Raw genomic sequence first — 24061 nt, forward strand, 5'->3', positions numbered from 1 at the left:
GACAGAGAAACAAGCATCTCTTAGCAACCTTTCTAATCAACCTAATATTCTCAGTACCAGGAGTTTGCTTCAAGAGTTAAACCTGACAGGTAATGCCTATGACAACAATTAAGGTCTAAGGCGTAACGATGGGTACCTGAGGTCAAACATAGATCTAGCACTGATACGAGCAGTAGTTACTGACATTAAAAAAAACAATCCTTCTTGCACCAGTGCCTGCTCTCATTTCTATTTCTCTGCTCAATTAGATACTCATGGTACAAGCAGTGCTTCTAGAGCCAAGCCAGTTATTTCTCCCACTTGGATTTTTTTTTTTTCCCATTTATACTTCAGATCAATAACAGCTGAAAGAAATGTAATGAATAATCATTTAAGAACATTATTCAGATAACTCCAGAAGCTCAGATACTCATACAGACTCTGGGCCATGATTTCACATGAAAGGATTCACCAAACTCCAGCACTGTTTGGCTGTGGCAATGGACTGAAACCATCCATAACAAAGTAAAACATCAGAGATCTGAAGCTCAAAACCAGGGATCCACACCTTCTCTAGGACAAATCATACTCTGTGCCACTGCTGTATTTCAGCCGTGGGGAAATAAAATTACTCAACACGGATGCTGTTTTCACAAGGAAGCAGTCACCTCAGGCAGAGCAGAACAGAAACACGGTTTTAACCGTTCTCATTATATACTTTAATGATTTTATAATAATTACGTCTTCCAAAAAAAGAAAAATGGATGTCAGGTAGAAAAGCTGAGCCTTTATCATCTTCAGACACCTTCTTCACAGTGAATTGCTGGGGTTTCCCATATCTCCTCATCTACTGAGTGATGCATCTGTGATACCTGATATATGGGTGCTTCCTCACCATGGGCTATTAATAACACATCTTTTTCTTTTCCAGCTAACTGAAGGTCAGAGCTACAAGAACAGTGAGATCCATCAAGCTTGTCCATCAAAGTCTCTGCTGTAGTTTTAGAGGCCTGTCCAGTCTCTGTTTTAGCTTCTGCTTCAGCTTTTAAATGAAGTCCAAACACATCATTTCGTACAATGTATCGAACACACTGCAAAATCACATTCCTTTCATGTCGGATGTCCTGGGCCAGTAACTGCAAAGAAAAAAAAGAAAGTGATGCATATTTCCCTCTGCTGGCTTGTAGTTGGCACATGCCTACAAAGATGTATGGGTAAGAACAGGTGGGACAGGCATCTGGCAAGGAGGCTACAAGGAGAGAGGTTCAGAAGGACCACAATTGGTTTTTATACATGGCTGATCCATTAAAATGGATGAATGCTCACATGCCCAAAACACATTTGTTTAAGCATCTCTCATTTAGCACCATTAATACAGTAAGTCAGGCTGAACAAGCTGAAAAATCTGACTACCATATGGATTATGCTGTCAATCACAGTTTCCTCAGGTGACAGAGAACATCAATAATACACCTAAACACACAATTTCCTCTTCAATCATCTTCCAGGGTACATTCAAATGAGTATGCTCTCATATCACACATACGAGCTATCCAACACCCAAAATGAAGAATTCCAGGCTCTGGACAACACATCAGGGTAGCAAGTGTATCAGCATTTTTTAAGCTTTGCAGGCTATATTGTATCTATAATTTAATATCCCATGCATCTCTTATTAGAAAATATCTGAGTAAAAGATACTTATATATACCAGAAAGGGCATGTTTCAACAGCTACTAGACTGTGGAATTAAATAGCAGCATCTATTTTGGGACATACTTCACCAGTTTTAGTCTAACAACTTAACCAAAACGCTAGAGACCTTCCTCATTTCCTTCAGCTTGACTAAAGATCATTTGTGTGTTAAAAACCAGTCAGAAGGCTGAAGGAAAATTTTGTCATTGTGAGCAGAGCTAACACTGAAAATACAAGTTTAAAGCAAGTAGCTAAATCTTTAACTACCTGACCATTTTCAGGAGTTCTGCATTACACATCCTAGCTTTGCTTGCAAAGCCACGGAGAAGCTTGGTAAATCTAGCCAGCCACTTTAAAGGACACACATTTCTATTTAGACTACTTATTTAAGAGGTGCTGCATGCAGCTGGCACCGGCTGTTACCAGTACTGGCACCTTACATGAATCTTCATAAACCCATCTCAACCTGTAGATGCACAGTAGGGCAGAGAATGGACAGTACAATTATATTATTTTTGTAGATGAGGAAGAAAGCACTGAATTTCCAAACAGCATAACAAAGTTATAGATGAGATGCATCATCCCTACCTATTTTTAAATGTAGTGATGGGTATCTCTGGAGCAACTTCTGTAGAGGCCTGTCAGCAAACCAGCATTGCTAAGTGTACACCGTTTGCAAGACTATGATAACCATGTGTAGCAGTGCCTAAATTCACTGCCCAAGTACTCCTCTTTCCAAAAATAAAAAAATAAAAAAATCAGTGTAGCATCACTTTCTGAGCAAAGATTCTCCACTTTTTGGAAACGTTTTCAGTATTCACTAAGAAATATCACCCTTGGTTCCTTGAAGTTTCAAAAGCCAACGTGCAAATCTCAAGCACTCCTCTGTAATTGACAGCCACAGTACACATCCTTTAAGAAACTTGAACATTAAAAGGCAAAAGATAAAGTGTACTTTTAAAAACAGACTATACTAGCAAGCTACAATTCAGGATTCCCGTGTTCAGCCAGCATCTGTGCCATTTTTCTCTCAATATTCAGGACCTTCATATGACTTACTCCAGAGTCTTTACTGCTTTGATCACCAACAACTTGGAATAGTAAGAGATAAAGACTACTGTGTGCTTAGGGAGCTATACAAATGAAGGACAAACACTTCTTTTTTCAGTCAGCTAGTCTAGCAGCTTTATTTCTTGGCAGTAAAAGTACTATGTGCTACTAAGAGGACTATCAAGGGATTTCTCCCAGATCTGCTACTTGGGATGTAGATCATTGACTATCTCTTGCCTAGACATCCTGTGCTGTATCAGTCCTGATCCCAGTGGCACTCTGCTCTCTGCTTGTTCCTGAGCTCTGCCCAGTTTTGCTTTGGCAGGAAAACTGTGCAGCCTACCTCATCTTGCTCTCCTAGCAAATACTGCTTTAGAGAACTGAAAGTGATAAGAGCACTGGCAAAGTTTTGTCTACAGTAAAGAAAACCAATTTCATAGAGAGTACTTCAGGTTGCTGTTCAGAACGGAACTGTGACACATTACACTGACATCTGCAAACCTCTTTTTGATCCTTCTGAAACCAATCTACTCTTCAACATGACCTGCAGTCACTTCCTCAAATTGGTTCAAACATGCCTACAGAGAAGAACCCCATGCATGTGCAGGTTGCACTCCAACAGCACTCAACAGTTTAAGACACCAGTACCCTTGTTAACAAGAATTTTGCAGCTGAAAAAACTGCCTCCTCCTCAATCAGGCAGCTGAATAACAAAGCTGAGTGCAAAGAGAGGAGGATCAGCATAAATCTGATGGGATTACATACAGAATATTAACACAGGAAGGGGAGAGGGACAAATAAAGGTTTTGTTTTTTTGTGCAGCTCATTTCAAGCACACAATTAAGTTGTCTTCTGCTCACCAAAATCAGTCGTTACCTGAATGCATGCCAGGATATTTTCATTTGTCTATTTCAGCATCTATGCTTTGAGTGAAACACTTACTTGCTATTTTAAGACCTGGCCTTTGCTTCAGCTAGACCTCTCCAACTTCCTGAGGGGAGAACTGCTCACAGGTTGTGCTACTCTTGTACAGCAGACACCACTGTACCAATAAAGCTTACCATTTCCAGCAGAGTCGGACGACGCTTTGGAAGGAGAGGTAATGTTCTCTTTGCCCTTTTATCAGGGACTCTGGAAGGGCTTGCATTTGAGTTTGAGCTTCTTAGCATTGTGTCTGTAGATTCTGGAAGCTCCTGATTCAGCTTTGGATTCTGAGGAACCTCAGGACTCTGAGGTGCTGCTTCATTTTCCTCAGCTTTTGTTGCAATCTTGACAGAGACTTCTAAAAAACAAAAGCAAAAAAACACACCAACGCTTTTTTCCCAGACTTATATTCCCATGCACTGGCAGTTCTTGAGTATTCTTTCAACATAACCTGAAGAAGTAAACACTTGACTTGGAAGAAGGGAGGCTTTTGTTTGGGGTTTTGGATTTCTGTTGTTTTGTGAGCAGGCTTTTATTTAAAAATAAGAAGTTATCTCTAAGCAGCCATGGAACAGTAAATGGGACAGTTACTGTTTTTCAGAACTGCAGAGGGGTAGGTTTTGTTCTGTTGTGTTCAAGGAGTTGAACAAGATTTTCAAGTCTCTGCCTTGTGTTCAGTTATAGCACAGTCCTTCCGCATCACAGTATAACTTGATGCAAGTTTGGCTGTTGAGAAAAATCACTACATAGGGCAGAGCATGGCTAAGTTAAGTCACATTTCCTAGCTTCTCTCCAACTTTAAGTAAGCCACACAGGACAAGTAAGGCATTGTAATTAACTGTAAACAAGCAGCTGCAGTTCTCTGCTGTACACTGATGCATATGCTCAAAGCACCACAACATCCAAGCACTGCAGAGTTCAAGTCTCACTGTAAAACTCAGCAGCCTTCTGTGGAAAAAGCCCTTAAGGACATGGAAATTAGTTCATGGGGTGAGCACAACAGTGTTTTCCTGGCTCTGTTTAAACTTGAAACAGGCTACCTTTCCCACCCCCCAGAACTGCATGCTTATAAGAAGCCTGGAAAATTTGGCAATACACACCCTAATCAAAGAAATTTTATGCCCACCCTTCATCTAAGGTCACGGTGCTGAGAAAAGGCAAACAAAGGGTGGAAAGAAATCCACCCAATCTTTCAGGAAACACTGTATGAGATGTTCTAAAATATGTTATAGGCTTAGAAAAAGACAAGGAATTAGATGAGGCACAGCCCTGGTGGATAAGGTCATTGCAGCACACCAGATGACTGCACAAATGCTATACTCTGCCTGGGTACTTTCCTAATTTCAAGAGTTATCACCATATTGGGAGTCAGTAATGACTTACAGAGAAACCCCATTTCGTGCTCCAACTGGGACAAGGAAGGAATGGGGAAACAGACTACGGCTAAAATAACGACATATGCTTTCATATAGCTCCTCCCTGGCTCTTTCTGCACACGACTTACACCTGTACTAGCATGCAATGTCCCCAAAAGCAGACTGGAGAAGTTCTCTGCACAGACTGCAAAAATATTCCTATGTTTAACCTTTAAAAAGGTTCTCTCTGCTAGAGTAAGCCAAAAAAAAAAAAAAAAACCAGGACAAGTATAAGACAGCTCTGAATTACAGCACTGGCAGTGAGGCCCCAGATTAAGAGGCAGTTCCATAGCCAAGAGTCCTGGAGATACAACCTCTGAACTGGCATTATACCTTATGCATAACCTTGGCTAATCACTACATGTTGCATTTCATTCTGATTTCTCTAAAAGCTTTTTTAAGAAACTTTAAGTACTATGTAGGTTGACAGACACTGAAGGGAGAGGAGAACATCAGATGAAGAACATCTACACACCTTCAGGCTCACTCTCAGAGGCACTCCCATAGTTGGCTGACAATGAACTCAAGGCTGAGGTGACCTGTTTGGGAACAACAGTCATCTCCAGCTTTGCATCTTCAGTTTCTGCTTCATCCTTGTCAGACTCTGCAGGGGAAGAAAGGACAAGAGAGATTTTTCCCCACACTCCCTGTATGAACAGCCAGCATTGTTAAATCCTCATACAATCATTATGCAAAGCTAGTGTTAGGCACCATTGCTCAATACCATGCATTGATAACAAGCATATCCACCTAGCCAACACAGGTATTTGGAGGACAAGCTGTCTCACCACTGGTTTACAGTCAAAGTTATGGAAACAATACTTCCCGAACAACAGCTTGGAGTTTCTTCATATATTAAATATAATTACAGGTTTTATTTCAAGAACAGGTAAGGAGAAAAAAAGACTTCATAACGTGTTTTGAGGTTTTGCTGGATTTAGTCCTGTGGAGGCAAGGGGTGGGGAAGAAGGATTTAAGAACCAGTAATTTAAACATGCAAATTAGCCTCAGAGTGAGGATTTAAAAAACAGAAATTCTTGGATAGGAAAAAAGTTCACTGGGGACATTTAGGACATAGCCTACATATTAGACAATCTGTTTTCAGCAGGACTTTAGATCATTTAATATTAAAATCCTCACAGAGCATTATGGATAAGCATGAGTGAGCTACTGCAGGCTAAAAATCACTCCAAAAAAAGAATACTAGGAACACAGAAAATGGGCAAGTGATACAAAAATGCTGAAACTGACAATACTTTGACAACTGGAGACATACCCAGAGCAACTTTCCTAAATATGTATATACAAATGTATGTAATTATGATGGCTTTAGTTTGATGCAAAGGATCTATATTTATTAAGACCTTGGAAAGACTCTGATAGCACTGAAGTTAACAGAAAAATTACCACAGACATTAAGGAAAGACTATTTGAGCTAAAAGAAATAGACTGGTTGCAGTCTTGTTTTTACAAAGAATGTTGCATCCTCATGTATCCCAGCTGTTGAAGCTTGAATATTATACTTCACAGAGAGTGGTGCAATACTTTGTAATAAGCACTTTTGAGATCTTCACTTTTGAACCATATGTGCTTTACTATTTTGTTTTAATATCTCATTAACAAATGTCAATTCATTTAACTGAAGCCCATGTTATTCAGTAGAACTTTGATAAATACACAGGCATTGATTTAAACTGTTACCTGCTTCTTTACCTTATGAGAGGTTGACTCACTGGTTCAGCAATCACATCAACTTGCAATTACACTGAAAGTTTGTGGAAAATACAGTGCATTTTCCTATCAGGATATATTTCATATGGTATGCTTAAGCAAATATAAAGCTCTGGCATTTACTCCAAATTATTTTGAGTTTCGATTCCTAGTTGCTCTTTACTTCCATCACACTCAGACTGCTGAGTGAGTACAAGAGTCGCACACGTTTTTTTTATACTTAATGTTTCTTGAAGAGCATCTGGCCACAAAACTGGAAATGAGTTTATGAATATGCGAAGAAGCTATTATAAACTGCTAAATTAAACTTTATAGAATCATAGATCCTGAGAGTTGGAAGGGACGTCTGAAGGCCATCGAGTCCAACTCCCCTGTAGTGAACAGGGATACCAATACTTAACTTTTAGCAAATTCAGAAAACACTATCAAATAGAAAGTGTATTACAGTACAACAATTTGAGGAAGTGTTATGCACTACTGCATACAATTGCCTGCTTCTATCAGAATTCTCTCAGGAATTTTAGATCTGGCACTTTATCTTGTTTCTGTTTATAAATGAAGAGGAAAACCGTTTTCCTCATCTCTCATTGAATGTCTTAGCTCTGAAGGAATGAGCTACTGAAAAGAACTTCAGTGAATGCATTATGCACAAACACACTGCCTCTAGAGAAAGGGCTTCGCTGTTTGAAAGGTTTAAATACTCCAACAAAACGTTTCTATACAGCAGAACCATGGACTTCAGATGTAGGATTTTAAAAGAAATGTTTGCTCTACCTCATTATGGAAAAATGAACTGGATTTATTACACATTATTAAGTACTGCATTCCTTTTCTACCTATTATAACAGAAGTAACTAGTTGTACTCACATACAATTCAAATTTCTATCATTAAGTAAAGCACAGATGCTGTGGGGAAATGCAGCTATATTTAATCATACTTAGTTTCCCAACACGCAGATGAGTGGAATAAACAAATTGCATAGGGATGCTGAGTTCTTGTTCCCACTAATTGAAGATTATGTCTTCAAGAGGAGAAACTCAACATCAGAAGCCCTTCCAGGGAATGCATTCTAGCCTTGCTGCTAAAAAAAACAAAACAAACAAACAAACAAAAAAACAAACCAACAAACTAGAGTATAAGTCAACTTACGTGCCATATTCTAAGAGCACTACATCACTGCTGACTATATTATAAATAGTTCTACCAGTACAGTTTATATTGCTGCCAGCACAGGGAAAACAAAACATGCTCACAAAAAAGCCTAAGCAGTAATACTTCAGGAAATACATACATATGGACAGCATCAACAGCAAGTTGGATAATTTGGGAAAAAATGGAATTAAAAGAAAAACGCTTATATTTTCCATGTCATTTAACCCATACAAGGAAATTCATTGTTTTCACATTCTAAATATTTGCAAAACACTAAAACACATTAAACTCCTTCAAAAATAATTCTTTTGTTGCAATACTTTATTCTTTTGGCTTTGTAAATATTTTCTTACTTTATGTGTTAATGTAGTAACCTTATTTGATGCATGTGCTTTAGTCAGTTCCATGATACTTACAGCAGAATAAATACCTTTGCACACAAACTTATTGGCAGCACTTCCAAAACCCCAGCTAACAGGTAAAAACTTTCATTACCTTAACTCAAAACAACTCAGATGCTATGATACTCCCTTTCCCCTACTGTCGTGCTAAGATCAGTAGGCTCCTCCTCCCCTCTGAAATGCAGGCAGCAAGCCTCCTAGTCACCACTGTCACCTTCCCTGAACACTGCAGCAAAAAGACAAAGTTGAACGTGTGCCTCCCTACAAAAGGTAACTCAGTCCAAAGAGCAGCATCACTAGATGCACAGCATGCATTTCCATGCATTGCCTTGCACCAAATACCATTTTTTAATACCAATCTCTATGCTCTCCTTTCTGAGATTACTACAGCATCAATTCCCTAGGGCACAAATTCCTTTTGCTGCTGTTTTGGGCAAAAAAAAACCACCATTCCTAACATGTGGAGATTATAGACAGAATAAGATTACTGTGGTTAAGTATCTGTTAAAACAATGGAGCGCCTCGATTTTGTTCTTTAAGAGCCTAGAAACCCTCTTTGATTTGTTAGCTTAATATTGGATTTAAAGCATCAAGTCAGTATCCACAATATTCTATGAGATCTCTTAGAAGATCATGTTCTGAATCAGGATACAGAAATTTCCATTTAAAAGGAAGTTCTAAATGCAAGATTTAGACACAGGGATGTTGGACTACATTCAAAGTTACAGATTTGTGACCCTGTTGACCCTAGAATAGTTCTAGCCATACTACCATGCTTCTTTGTTAATAACAATGAGTAGTATTATTGTCCCAGGATACTGGAAAAGCTTTCCATCAATTTTCTACTAAGAAAAAGCCTTCCATTATACACATGTCTAATTAGCTCTCTTTTCATCAATGACAGTGTGGTGGGGTTTCTTTGTTATTTGGTTATATTGAAACCCCCAGCTCTTCCCCAAAGCTGCTAGCTTCACAGAAGTTCAGTAATCAGCGCTACTTAGAAGTTCCTTGACCTTTTTCATCTTACCAACATCACTGTTTGCCAGAAAACTGAGCGGGTCAACGTCCTTCATGCATGGCTGAGTCTCCAAAGCAGGCTGTTTTTCATGTTCTTTTTCACATGTACTGTTTCCTGGTCCATTAGCTTCATTTTGATTTCTTTGTGACGGTACATTACTATCACCACCATTTTTCTTAAATTTCTTCCAAAACTGACGCTTCTGTTTTCTCTTCTGTCTTCCTTGCTGCCCAGACCTCTCATCTTCTGTAGCTTTCCACATTCCCTTCATTTTGCTGGAGGAGAGAAACAGAGTTCACAGAATAACAGCCTAGGAGAGTAAAATCAATTGAAGTCACTCAGCAGCTCAGGTGCACACAAGGTGCAGCAACAGATTAGAACACCAGGACTTGCTCAGCTCAGCTAACGTGTGGTAACAGACCACACATGCAGTTACAGCTCATCTCACTGGCAGGGTTACATGAAAAGTCTGAAGTTGATGAATTTTATCTTTTAACAGGGCATACTTCCACTACTGAAGTCTTTTTCCAGTTACAGCTCAGTGAACGATCGGATGCAATGACTGCCTGCTCTTCCTTCTAAACTAATATGCTGCTCTTCACTTTTACTCTATGGAAAAGGAAGATTTCCACTGGGACAAAGCAAGTCAATTACAAATGAGAACAGCAGGCTAGTTCTGCTAGCCTTCCAGATTATCCTACAAAGCATGTTTCTAGAAGGTACCTGGTCAGCCAAACAAACTCAGAACGTATAGATATGAGAATAGGTGTGACCCAGTCAGAAAAGCAAACACAGAACTGACAACCTAAGCCTCCTGAGAATATTTCTTTTCAAGCAACAGAAAGTTAATTCATCAACACAAGACTGCAAACAGTCACGAGCACATTATAACAACAAAAGATCTGACAGTCTTGATCCAGTCCCATGGTTCACTTGGCTCAGAACACTGTCCCTCAGTCTCACAGCACAGCAAAGATCCTGTTAGCTCTAGTCAGCTGTATGATACCATGCTTGGGCAAGAACTTCCTGACACTTCTCCTTGGACCTTGAGCCATGCACCTGCACAATTAGCCTCAAAGATGTGTTTCTAACTTGGCACCACGTCATTGGTAGGCAGCTAGCAGAACAGATCTATTTTTTATGCTCCCTTTTCTCACAAGTAGTCACGTTTCTCATCTTCTTCCAGCTTTCAGCACTGTATCACCTAGACACCCTCTCCAACCAGAGCAGCTCACTGAACACTGATAGCTTTGTGCCTCATATTGTGCAGTGCTGTGTAAACTTCTGCTTTACTCCACATCTTGCAGCAAGTTGTTAATGCTTTGTAGAGAAAGATTCCTTTGGTTTGTTCTCACTTGAGAATAAGAGTTCTCTGCTAACTTCATTTTTCCCCTGAAGTTACAAGAAACAGTGTATAGATATTCTAATTACTTCTTCTCACCCATACACCTTTTGTTCCTGTCACACAATCCTCCCAAACCACAGACCTTTGCCTGTACAAAAATGTTGACACTTCTAACTAATGTCCCTCTCTTTCACACTTCTCCAGTTTTAAGTTCCTCTTGAGGCAAACAGCACCACGTAAAGCATTCAAAATGGCTTTATATGATGTCAAAACATTTAATTCTTCAGCCATTTCTTGAGTGTCTAGCACTGAATGCTCAGCCCTGATAGCATCATTCACCATAGTTCTCATGTGACAAGAGATAAAGCCACCACCTTCCTGTGCATCAGCCTCTTATACATGAAATAAGGCTACTCTCTCCTGTAACTCACCTCGTTTTAGGATTCCAAACTTCATTTCTGAATTTATACTAGGCTTTAAATTCAGGATGTTGTCGTGTAACTTGGACAATACCGAGTAAACATAAGCTGATACTGTCCTTGACCAGGGACAAAAAAATTCTTGTTTCCACAGGGCCTCAAATACGCGGAAAGAAACCTCAAGGTCACAAACACATTCCAGCAAGTGCCAGCCTGGCATCTGCCTTCCTCTACTGAAAGATGTACTCTTCACTTCCTGTTTAAAGAGGATAAAGAGCCATGTGCTATTAATTAGCTGTTGCAAGACACCACAGACAGACCAAGTGGTCCTCCTGCCTCTCTAATCTCACACACAGGGATGCTGGGAATTAGGAGCTGTAAAGCACTTCAGAGAACCACAAATGGAAAGTGTTGTAGAAGTGTTAAGTATCTAATCCTTTCTAAATCTTACTTAGCTATTTGCTTTAATAGTACAGCTTGCAAAGAACAAGATGTATTCTATTTTTGCCTCATGCATCATTAAGTTTGCCAGATAAGCAACAATTTCAGAATCTTGGTTGATAAACCAAGCAGAAACGACAGTTTTTTGGACAGTAGACTAAGCCTTCTGGGCTACAAGTTCAGGGAATAGCAGAAAAAAAAAATGCAGAAAATTTCTAAAATTAACTAGAAATAAAGGTCACTAAGTGAAAGCAAACAGCAATCAACTAGCAGTTTTTAGGGCTTTTTTTTTCCCCTTCCCTAACAGTTTTCCAGATAAAGTTACTAACACACCTAAAAGATTTCTGACTACATTTAAGGTTACATTTGGCATCTGACTCACAGTTCACTAGAACAGCCACATGTTGCCAAATAAACCTGTAGACATCAAATAGCTTATTATTCTGACAAGCAAAACTCATCTTTGCATCTAAGACTCTCCAAATGTAACCCCATGTTTGTAGTTTTGGTCCCTTGTGTGCAAAGTACATCTGCATCAGTCTTTTATAAGCCTTTCCTTCCTGAGGAATAAAAGGCAGCAAGCTGAAGGGGGCAGGGGAAGGGTGAGTAAACATTTGAACATCTGAAGCACATGCTGTACCAAGGTAATCTGCACCACTAGCATTTAACAAATTATACTAGCCTTGTCTGAATCTCATTCTGCACTGGTTCAACTGATTTACCATAGTTCAAGCTCTTTATTTTGTCATCCCTTTGAGGGGAGAGAAGTCAATCTCCAGCTTCAGTTCCACATAGCAGGAAATTTAGCAAGAGCCTCTTAGAACTGTGTCCACTCCTGCCTTCTGGCTCAGTCATTCTAGCTTAAACAATGTTCTGGGGGTGGTGGATCATTTAATGTAGAAGTCTTCCCGCAGGCTCTAAAGCAAGGCTAATGGAGTTGGCTATTTCCATATAACACTAACACTGTGGAAAAAAAAATTAAAAAAAAGATAACATGGAAAAAGTAATTCACAGTATGAGAGAATGAACAGAAAAATCCAAGAGGACCAAGTATCGGGTCTAGAACAAAGGTGGCAGATAGATAACAAAGATGGAAGGTAAAAGAAGCAACAATAGCACAATTTAAACCATAAAAACAAAGTTAAATCTTCCTCTGCTCTTCACTCGATCATTGATTTATCATCTGAAAGCAGAGAGTAAAAAGCCAAATCCACACAAAGTCTCTTGGCCATTTCCAGGCATAAGAGGATTAGACCACAGATTAATTATGTTGTGTGACTTCCATCCCCCCTTATTTCTTTTTCAGAGACCAAGGTTATGGTGAACTAATGAACAGCCACTAGAATGTGCTTCTCAAATAAACCAGAGTGTAGAATTTAGTAAGAACATCATCAGGTTTCTAACACAATCATTGTTTAATTTATCTGAAGTGGACTATGAAGCACTGTAAACAAAGGAACATTACATCTGCCATTTGTCAAGTGACCTGTCCTCTGCTAAAGGCCAGCTAGATCGTGTGTGCAGTGGAAGCAGTAAGTGCTTGGAGACTACAGTAAGAAAGCATATGCTTGAACTCATTAAAAGGAAAGCAGCAAGTTGATTTTAAAATGCTTACCCAAACTGTGGGGTGGTGAGGACTTCTCCTCTTTCCTCCTTCTCCATCTGCATAACTTTCTTCTTTTCAATGTTTGCTAATGTAGGAAAATTTCTAGAAGAAAAAAATTCATATGCTCTTGACACGTTCACTGTAGTTGGCCAACCCAACCTTTACCAAACTAACATTCTCTACAAGCATAAGAGAGTTTCTATGTTTCATGTAAGCGTACCAGACTGCTTCCTTTTTTAAAAAGGCACAGATGAAGAAAAGAAACCTGAGTATTTATGGTCACACACTCCCAAGCAACAAAAATCCACTAAATTGGCACTGTTAGATTTACCTAACCATCAGACAAGCTAAAGACTAACAGCTGAATCATGCTTTTGGACCCTCTGCCTGTCCCTAGATACCACAGCACGATTTAGTCTTGCAGTTTAATTACTCAGCGCTTTAACCAGAGTATTTAAGGATCCTGAGGTATGTGCCTTTAGCAAACCAAAGGCATAAAATAGGGTTTTTAAGAACAGCTTCTGCATGCAAAAGATTCCCTTAATAGAATAGTTAAGGGGGAAAAAAAAAAGAAAAAAAAAGCTTCCTCCTGCACAATATTCAGAATTGTGCTTGCATACTGAACTCTACTACACCAATATTACCAGCTTCTTATTCCAGCTTTGAGAAAAACTGCTAAGTCATGCAGAACAAAACAAATCTACTATTACAATCATCCACCAAACCACCTCTCTCTTCCCACTCCCCACTTCCCTCACCATTCTTCCCTGCAGATGAACACCATGCTCGTTCCAACATGCAAGGCCTCCTGTAAATTGCTGTCAAAGCCCTAAAATGGCAACACTGGATGCTCTGTAAACATCAGTTAGCCAGACCTCAGTGCTCTGAGATAAAGGTGGTAAATGGCAAGCAGTCCCACCCCTTTCCAGAAAGTATCACAAAACATAAATATTTGATGTCTATTGAAATGGAGTAACAAGGAACTTAGAACAGCTACTCGCTACATATAGTTATCAAAAAAGGACACATCTTTCTTTAAATATTTAATCTTAACACATGCAGATTCCCTATTTTACAATAAGAATGATAAGCTTCATGCTGACTCAAGACAGCTTCGACTATGTATCAAGGAAAAAAGATAACAAGCATTTTCTAAGACACACCTAAACACATCAAAGAACTTGTCTTAAGAGGATTTGAGTATAGGCTATCAGAGTCTATTTTCATTGGATTTTTCCCAGAAACTCACCATACATAGCTGAAGTGAGCACAGGGATATGGTATTTCATCTCCACTCTTCCCCACTACTTACATTTCTTTATCCATGTTATAAAGCTCCTCATCTGCAGCAGGCATGGAATGAATTATTTTATCTCAAGAGCTTCACATTCAAAGACCCCTGTGCTTGACAGCCCCTCCATACTTCTAGGAGGAAACTTAGGATGCTTTCACATGAGTAAGGCCCACAGAAGAAAAGAGTTATTTACAAGATAGTTATATAGAGGAGAACTCCAAACTTCTCTTGGTCATTAAAAATAAGGACATAAGGTAAAACCCTTAACCCTGGAGCAAAAGTCTCCAAAGTGCTCTTGCAGTTACACTGATTAAAGACATACTCAGACATGCACTCAACAACATGCTTTGAGACACAACTGCCTCCCACTTTCATTCCTACAAGTTACCACTCCCTCCACTGAGCCACTGTAATTGACTACATGAATGCTTTTAATTCAATACAGTGCCAAGAAAGACACACTTTCTTTTAGAAAAACTTTTCAATTGACAGATAGAAACTAACAGCTGTAGAAAGCTCAGATCTGAAGTCCAAGTATTCCTGCAAAGGTACATCTTACAGCACTTGTTGCAACTCCTTACTCCAAGTCTTCCTGACAAAGATAACAGATAGCATTTGACTCATTACCTTTTTCTTCTACAGAAAATGCACCTATTTTGACAGTGCACATGCACAGAGCATTTTACGATGATTAAAAAGGCCCCTACAGCTTATTTTGCAATCTAAGCATTTAGTGGGCAGTAAGCTCTAGACTTTCAAGTCTCCAGTTGACAGATACAAGGTAGACCGGGTTCACATCTCCCCAGGTGCTCTGCTGTGCAACAAGGCTGAGCAGAGCACTCCAGTGGCAGACTGGGTGACTGGACCAAATCAACTCCACTTGTCTCAAAGCAGCGCAAGCCAAACCCAACCATTCCAAAACGGAAGTAAATCCACATCTCAGCACAGAACCACAGAAATGTTGAGGTTGGGAGAGACCTCCAAAGGCCATTTGGTCCAACTGCCTGCTTCAGCAGGGACAGCCAGAATAGGGTGCCTGGGATCATGACCAGGAAGCTTTGGAAGATGTCCAAGGAAGAGACTCCACAGCCTCTGGGCAGCCTGTTACAGATACCATAGAATGGCTTGGGTCAGGAGGAACCTTGAAGATCATCTAGTTTCAAACTCCCCGTCAAAGACAGGTTTGCCAACCACTAAGTTGGGCACTTAAATCAGGTTGCCCAAGGCCCCATACAACCTGGCCTTGAACAACCCCAGTACAATCCCAGACCTCAGCACTGCTTGAGCACAAACAGGTCTGTGCAACTCCTGACAATTGCATTTGGGTTAAAGAAACACAAATCGGCCAGGCTGCTCTAGCCAAGATTGATAACATCATGAGAATAAAAGATAATACCAACTTGGCTTTCTGTAATTATTAAGAAATTTTACTGCTTGACCTGTATCACGAGTGATTGTCCACGCAAGAATCCTCATTATATATTTAAGTTTCACTAGTGCACAACAACTGGATTCAGGGTTCTGTTTGAACTGTGCTTGCACATGTACTAACAAAACAGAGCATCAGCCAGATCTACTCATGGAAACAGCAAATTCCACCTAGTTCCAGAGTGGAGGCAGATGCCTACAGTGCAAACATTGCATTATACCCCCAAGGTAAAACTACACAAAAGAGACCCACACTTTGTAAATTTCACCACCTAAGAGCTGCTAACAAGCTATTCAGGAGAAATCAGAAAGAGGAATTTTTGTCCCCACCTTTTTCTTTGATAGAAAATTCTTTCTTAGAAAGGCCAAGTTAGGAAGACAGCTCCTGAAGTGTGGCAGTGCAGGATACAAAGAGCACGTACTGAATCTTAACATATAAAGGGGTCACATGATCTGATGTGCTGACGTTTTATGATCTGATGTGCTGACCCAGGCTTGTATCCTTAGAAGATACGCCCACCTCCATCAATAAAATGAGGTTCTTAAAATGTTATCTACAAGCTCCAATGAAGTAACAGAAGTAACCCAGCACTCAGGTCCTGTAAACATCTTGAAACAGTTTGACTGCAGGTAGCCTTATCAGTCAACATAGTGGCTTTAGTGATGTTAGTGTCTTCTTGTAAAAGGAGTGAAAGCAGGATGTGATGGACAGGCACAGTGTCACCCAAAGCAGCAGCCCCATTTTGTAACAACTGCAGATTCCAAATACATGGCTGTTACCCCCCATGGGATGTTTTTCAGGATAAATTTTCAGGATAGCACTGTAAAACTGTAAGGCCAAGAGCACATCTGCGCTAACAAAATGATTGGCAGGCAGAAAATACTGTAAGTTTCCAGGGGCTGGAAACGGTGACATTAAGTATAATTACTAACTTGTGTGCCCTTGTAAACAGGTTATTTTTTTCCAACAAGTGCTCTAGCCAAAATCATACATGCTTGATAGTCCACTGCACTATATCCTGCCCAAATAAACAAAGTAAACAGAGCTCTTAGAAAGCACAAAGAGCTTTGTCAATGCCTAACTGAAAACAGAACTGTTTCTATAGAAGTTTATACAGAACATTTCTGGAGTCCAAAGCTACACAAATTTATCTTCATAGGAAAAGCACTGTGACTTACAGAGCTGGTCCTGACTGAGCACACAACCAACAGCAAAAGGGACACATATAGCCCAAATGGGCCCACAGAGAGCTGATAAAATTCTGTTCCATGAGTCTCCCAGGCATTTTATCTAGCATTGCATCTGCAGTGTGATTTCACCACATGTTAGCTGAGGAAGTTTTATTAATTCCCAGTGCGTACCAGTAAGTTCTATCCATTAAGTCCACCTTAAAACATTTAATCCACTTCACTCTGTCTGCATTACTTGTACCAGGCGCTAAGAAATTAATTTTCCTTATTACCTATTTAACTACTGTGAATGTACCACCAGGGAAGATGCCAAGGGCTATCATTATCAACTAGGGGATTACAAATTAATAAAAAACGTTTGGTCAACAGCAGTAGTCTTCATTTATTAAATAGATGCTCAGCCTATCAAATATATTGCAAGGAAATACCGCAGTCAATCCCTAACTGGACCAAAAAAAATGAATGAGTTAAATAAAGCAGGGTGAGCCAAAATTTAGAACCAATATACAAGATTGAGAAAATCATCCAGTGTTATATCAAAACATAAGCAAAAGTAAGCTTAGGTATTTGCTTCAAATCAGAGCTGCCTTTATGTTTTCTAGTAACCTTTGCTCAGGAAGAGCTGGTTAGAAACAGATGGACAGCTAGTACTCAGATTTCACTTGGAAAGAATAGAAGACAGCAATGCCACATTCTGCGCAGTAAGGAAATGCACTGTTGGTGATTCTCTTTAAGCTTGTAATTAAAAAATGCTAGAATAGCACATTTCTCAACAGTTGGAATGGACAAGTCAAAACAAGAAAAGCAGTTGTAATCACCAAAGCTAAGGTCAGCCTTCACAACCATTTGTCTTCCAAACAAAGGAATCATAGAATGGCTTGGGTTGGAAGGGACTCCAAAGATCATATATTTCCAACTCCCTTCTGTGGGCAGGGCTGCCAGCTGCTAGACCAGGCACTAGATGACATTACACAGAGCCCCCATCCAACCTCACCTTGAACACCTCCAGGGATGGGCATCTACAGCCTCTTTGGGTAGGACATTCCAGCATCTTACTACCTTCTCTGTGAAAAACTTCCACGACTTCTAATCTAAAATCTCCCGTCTTATAGTTTAAAGTCATTCCTCCTTGTCCTATCATTTTCTACCTGTATAGAAAAGTCAATCTCCTTCCTGTTTATGAGCTCCCTTTACGTACTGGAAGGCTGCAATGAAGTCTCCCTGAAGCTTTTTCTTCTCCTAAACAGCTAAACAGGCCCACTTCCCTCAACCTTTATTCCCAGGAGAGGTGCTCCAGTTCCCTGATCATCTACAGGGCCCTCCTCTACACCTGCTCTAACAACTCCACATCTCTTGTGCTGGGGATCCCAAGTCTGGTTACAATACTCCAGACGGGGCCTCACAATATCATAGTAGACAGCAACAGTCCCCTCCTTCTCCCTGCTGCCCACCCTTCTTCCAATGCAGCCCAGGATACTGTTAGGCTTCTGGGCTGCAAGTACAAACTGCTGGCTCATTTCAAGGTTTTCATCCAACAAAACTTCTAATTTCTTACCCGCAGCTCTGATATCAGTGAGCTCATCCCCCAGTCTGTACTTGTACCTGGGATTGCCTCAACCCAAGTGCATCACTTGGTTTTGTTGAACCTTATGAGGCTTACATGAGCTCACCTTTCAAGTTTGTCATGGTCCCTTTGGATGACATCTCTTCCCTTCTGCCATATCAACTGCACCACTCAGCTTGGTGCTGTCTGCAAAGTTGCTGAGGGTACACTCGATTCTCATATCCCATAGAATTGCATCTCTATCACTGCCTGCATAACTTCAGATTGCCTGCTTTCCGATTCACTAGATCAAAAAACATTAAAAAGCCTTCAGACTGGCCTCTTTAGCAAATTCAGTAGGCTGTAAGCAATTAAAAATCCTTTAGGTGAAGAGATATGCAAAGGCTGCAAAAAGAAGGGCATTGTATAGAAACTGGAAAAGCAAAACAGCATTCTGACCTGGCACACTTCCTGCAAAGATGTTCACTCATTACCATTCTCCCCTCCCTCATCATGCAGAATGCTGTGCTTTAAAGACAGGCTTTAATAGATGATAGCAGGATACTCGACTAAACAACACAGCAGCTAATCATGGACACTGGAACTCTAAGTCATTATTTACAGCAGCTGAAAGAACAACCAAAACAAATGTCAGGGATGCAGTATGAAAATAAACACATTAAATCACTAGAAACTAATTAGAAACCAACTACTAATGACCTAAAAAGATTAATTCTTAGCTCTGATTAGAGCTTCTAGAAAGAAAAAAGCTTTTACTTGTCACCATAAACCAGAACTCCCCAATAGTTCAGGCTCCCTCTCGTGTCCTTTTTTCCCTTCTTTAAAATTGAGTGTTTACTGTGTGTCAGATCTTCAGTACTACAGTGTTGCTTTGTTGGACACCCAATGAATGCTTTGCAGAAGCCTCAGATTTGGTTTTCGTTGCTTTTATTTAGTTGTTTCTTTTACTGTATTAAGTGCCAGTACAGCTATCTCAGCTTTTGTACAAAAATTAACACAAGCCACTCAGGCAGTCATTTCACATGCATCTATTATAGCTAAGTGTGACACCCACATAGAAACAGACACATCAAAATAAGCAACAGCACTACTCCACCTAGCGGCCTTGGCTCATCCCACATTGCCTTTTTTGATGGTGGTCATGACTATGACTTTATTTCCATTTATTATAGTCTGCTACAGAAAACAAAAAGCTTTCAGGAACCTTGTACCACAACAAAATTATAGTCATATGAAAGAAAAAAAAACCAACTATCTACCATAATTTGTTGAATTTCTAGAGACTCCTATCTAAGGCAGACTATCATCACTCAGTAAACTGCACATGAATTTTGCTTTGACTCACAGTATCCACTCCCCAAGCAAACAACATATAAACATTAGAGATCATGTTTCTAATACACAATAAAGCATGTACTTGCATGCACCTTAAAAACCATTTTGACACATGAACCTTAGCACCAGCAGCTCTCCCACAAGCACCTCAGAAGACAAAAATGTATACAAAGTTGAAAATAAAGCCGCAGTCAAAGTTGAAAGTAAAACAAGTATTAATTTTCTCCCTTGGAGATACTGTTATAAAAGCATGGGCTTTAAGACTGTACCAGACAAGTTGTTTTACTTTCATCTGAAGAGGTCACTAGCACAATGCCAAAGCAGATCATTAGCAATCTTGAAATTTGATTTATACGACTACCCACTCTGCGTGCACAAATCCTACTTATAGAAACAAACCTGTGTACTGATCACTCAAGGCTGTATTCCAAGCCTGGTACAGAAGTGAAGAAAACCTACAGCATCTTTCATCTATTGAAAAGGAGTTAGCTATGAGAAAGTGCTGGTAAACAGGATCAAGTTGTTCGCCTCACATCACAAAAGGAGAAAATGAGAAACCCTGCTGCATATGAATTTCACCCCATACTTTAGTTACAATGTAGATTTTGTTATTTATGAAGCATCAAGCAATTACTCACTTTTTTCTTTCTTCTCTCCATCTAGCAATCTCTTCTGGACTATCTAATTTTATTCTTTTAGCTCCAGGTCCATGTACCTAAGGAAGAAATTCAGAGGAGTTTCAAAGCCAGAAGGGGGAGTAGAAAAAAAATAAAAGGAAAAAGGGTACTGCACTTTATCTCCAATCATGCTGAGACTGCACATAGCAATTACATTAAAATCCATTAAGATATAGTACTGAACATTTATACCCACAAGATTTTTTTTATAACAGATTCAACTCACAGAATCACAGAATGGCCAGAGTTGGAAGGGACCTTAAAAATCATGAATCTCCAACCTACCTGCCACAGGCAGGGCCACCAACATTCAATACTAGACCAGGCTGCCCAGGGCCCCATCCAACCAGGCCTTGAACACCTCCAGGGATGGGGCATCCACAGCCTCTCTGGGCAGCCTGTGCCAGCACCTCACCACTCTCATAGTAAAGAACTTAACTTAAAGAACTTATTCAGAGGTGATGTTTTAATTTCAGAAGAATGAGAAAAAAAAAAAAAAAAAAGAATCATAGAATGGCCTGGGTTGAAAAGGACCACAATGATCATCTACTTTCAACCCTCCTGCTACATGAAGACAGCAAAAATAAATATTCTGGAAGACAGCTGGAATACCTACATTCTTCCAGTGTATCTGAACTAACTTCTCATGTGCATTGAAATTGCATCCTTCTTCTGTGCACTGCAAGATAAAGGGAGTGAACTTCAGGCGTATGACATTATACAAGAAAATTACAACAAACATTTATTTACAAGTCAAATTCTGCACCAGATGATTATACAGCTGATGGCACAGAGTTTAAGCAACACAATTTTAAAACAAACATGACTGCAAAAAAATTAGGGTTAATCTACTTTTAAGTTCTATCTGATTTCTGTAGTTAGTGAAGGCAACGCCCCTCATAATCAGAGATAACGTAAAGCAAAGCTAACAGAAAGATTTGTGGGACTATCCAATTTCAAATTGTGTTACTTCTTTGCAGTAAAGGAGTGCATTTTAAAAATCTCTTCCATATAAAGCATTTTCACACATATTTCACGTGCTGTGCTGATGTCAGTGAAGTTACTCATAGTGCTGGGATGAATTAGCAATGATTCAAAGGAAATTATAAAGTGACTTGAGCAATAAAACCAAAAATACAGCTGAAAGCTTCCCTACACACAGCATTCAAAAAAGAAAATCTCCTACCAGTTCAGAAATCTGTTGCTAGGTCTACCATCATAAGAGTGACTACAGTTATCTGTTTATATATGAAACTAGAGATTGAAATAAAAATAAAGCAAGAAAAGTTCAACCTGTGTATGTTGTGAAATATGTTCATCATACTTCTCCTGGTTTTTATAGCCTCGGTCACAGGTATCACAATAGTGAGAAAAAACTGGCTCCTTCTTCTTTTTGTTCTAAGAGAAAGAAAAAAAAAATCTAGTATAGCAGTTATAAGGTTACCCTGCTTACTTAGATAGAAAATAAATATTTTGGTAATACCTCAAATAAAATACTCCAAACAATCTAAATTAACAAAGCTAAAATTCACATCATTCATTTTCTAAACAAAACGCACTGCACTCAGTTCTTTCTTCTATCACCCTTCTGTCAGTTATCACTTCTGCAGACACAGACTTATCAGCAGCTTGGAGAAGAGCCACAGCTACAGCTCCACACCTCCTCCCCATAGAGTCAGTCTACATCTGTTCTCATGTGACAGGAAGGAGCTCAGGGGGCAGTAGGGACCCTTCCCTCTCCCACCATTACAGCAAAGCGATGAGGCTGCCAGGAGCTGAAAACATAATGGACCACTAAAATGATCTATGGTAACTGGGCATCATCACAATAAAGGCTTTTGTTGAGATTATGAGTTTTAGGATTTGATCCCTTCATCGAGCTCAGGGTTTGAGGCCAACTCATAGAAAAGCTTCAGTTGGAAGGAACCTTAAAGCCCAATCAGTTCCATCCTCCTGCCATATGCAGGGCTGCCACACAGCAGCTCAGGCTGCCCAGGGCCCCATCCAACCTGGCCTCACGCACCTCTAGGGATGGGGCACCCACAGCTCCTCTGGGCAGCCTGTGTCAGTGCCTCACCACCCCTAAGCAGATAATTTCTTCCTTATAGTCAAGAGGGTAGATACAGATGAGATTGAAACTGCTACCTCTTGTCCTCCCATGCTATCTGATGAATATGCCCTCCCTAACTTCCCTATATGCCCACTTTAAGTATCAGAAGGCCTCAATGAGGCTCCTCGAGAACTCCACTTATCACAGAATGATTTGGGTTGAAAAGGACTCCAAGGATCAAATTCCAAGTCCCCTGCCACAAGCAGGGCCACCAATCTCCAGATATGGCACTAGACCAGGGCCCCATCCAACCTGGCCTTGAATACCTGAAGGGATGCAGCATCCACAACCTCTCTGGACAGCCTGTTCCAGCACCTCACCACTCCCTCCGTAAAGAGCTTCCCCTTGACATCCAAGAAGAGCAAGCCTGGCTCTCTCTTCCTTATTTTACAAGAGAAGTGCTCCAGCCTCATCCCAGTGGCCTCTTCTAGACTCACTCTAACATCCATCATCCTGGATATAGTACTGCAAGTGAAGCCTCACAAGGACAGTGCAGAGAGGAAGAATCACCTTCTCAATCATGCCAGGGCACCACGCTTATTGTGCTCATCAGGTACATTCAATCTCACAAGGGCAGCAGGATTAGTCGAGAGCACAATGGTTCCACAGGGACACAAGCCCCACGTGGCCACCTCCATCCCAACACTGCAGAACAGTTATCACAAAAAGGGAACACTGAAGGCCACACAGCCCAATTCAACATCTGTACCTTCTGCCTGTTGTTTCCACCTGGAGAACGCTTATGGAACCCAGACGCTTGCTCTCCTTGCCATTCCGGGGGAAAATGGCCATTTCCACCTTAAAAAAAACAAACAAAAACAAAAACCCACACAACACAACAGTCGGTTTCAGTTGCTGCAGCCGATGAGTCCCACATGCACGACCAGGTGGGGAGCGAGGGAAAGGGGCCGTGCAGACTCAAGTCGGGGTCGAAGGATCAGGGCAGGATGGGGGCAGCTCCAGGGAGAAAGAGAAGGGAAAAGGAGGAAAGAAAGCGGCAGGACCCCCTTCTACCCCGCTCACCACCGTGCGGCCGCCGCAGGGGCTCCTGGTAGGCCGGCGGGTACCATGCCGGTGGCGGGGCGTAGCCGTCGGGCGGCGGCCAGAAGCCGTGCTCCCAAGGAGGCGGGGGGCAAAAGAGAGGCGGGCGGAGCGGAGGGAACCAGCCGAACGGGCTCACGGTGGAACCCAGCTCGCCGCCCGGCTGCATGCCCGCCGCGTGAGGAGCCGCACTGCCGGCTGGCCGCTACAAAACGCGTCACTTCCGGTTTCTATAGCTTCTTC

The 24061-nt window shown here is 40.7% G+C and overlaps 1 protein-coding gene across 1 annotated transcript; it reads right to left on the reverse strand.

Annotated features, from left to right (window-relative positions):
- Positions 1-674: 674 nt before the first annotated feature.
- NUFIP1 (nuclear FMR1 interacting protein 1) lies at positions 675-24059 on the reverse strand. The gene is made up of 10 exons (XM_010728831.4): positions 23801-24059; positions 23487-23575; positions 21961-22065; positions 21284-21346; positions 20629-20705; positions 13188-13280; positions 9377-9642; positions 5539-5667; positions 3786-4006; positions 675-1115 (listed from the first exon to the last, which is right to left on the reverse strand). The coding sequence occupies exons 1-10, from the start codon at positions 23985-23987 to the stop codon at positions 777-779; spliced, it is 1569 nt and encodes a 522-aa protein (XP_010727133.2). The 5' UTR covers positions 23988-24059; the 3' UTR covers positions 675-776.
- Between the last annotated feature and the right edge of the window lie 2 nt (positions 24060-24061).

This window comes from Meleagris gallopavo, chromosome 1 (assembly GCF_905368555.1).
Source record: "Meleagris gallopavo chromosome 1, MGAL_WU_HG_1.1, whole genome shotgun sequence".
Taxonomy (NCBI): Eukaryota; Metazoa; Chordata; class Aves; order Galliformes; family Phasianidae; genus Meleagris; species Meleagris gallopavo.

Bases quoted from the DNA above. Each gene is read 5' to 3' on its own strand.
- NUFIP1 (XM_010728831.4), bottom strand. From the start codon at position 23,987: ATGCAGCCGGGCGGCGAGCTGGGTTCCACCGTGAGCCCGTTCGGCTGG. The intron at 21,347-21,960 runs GTTGAACTTTTC...TTTATCTTGCAG, and splicing joins ATATTTCACAACATACACAG to TGCACAGAAGAAGGATGCAA. The intron at 20,706-21,283 runs GTAGGTATTCCA...TTTCTTCCTTAG, and splicing joins TTCAGATACACTGGAAGAAT to GTACATGGACCTGGAGCTAA.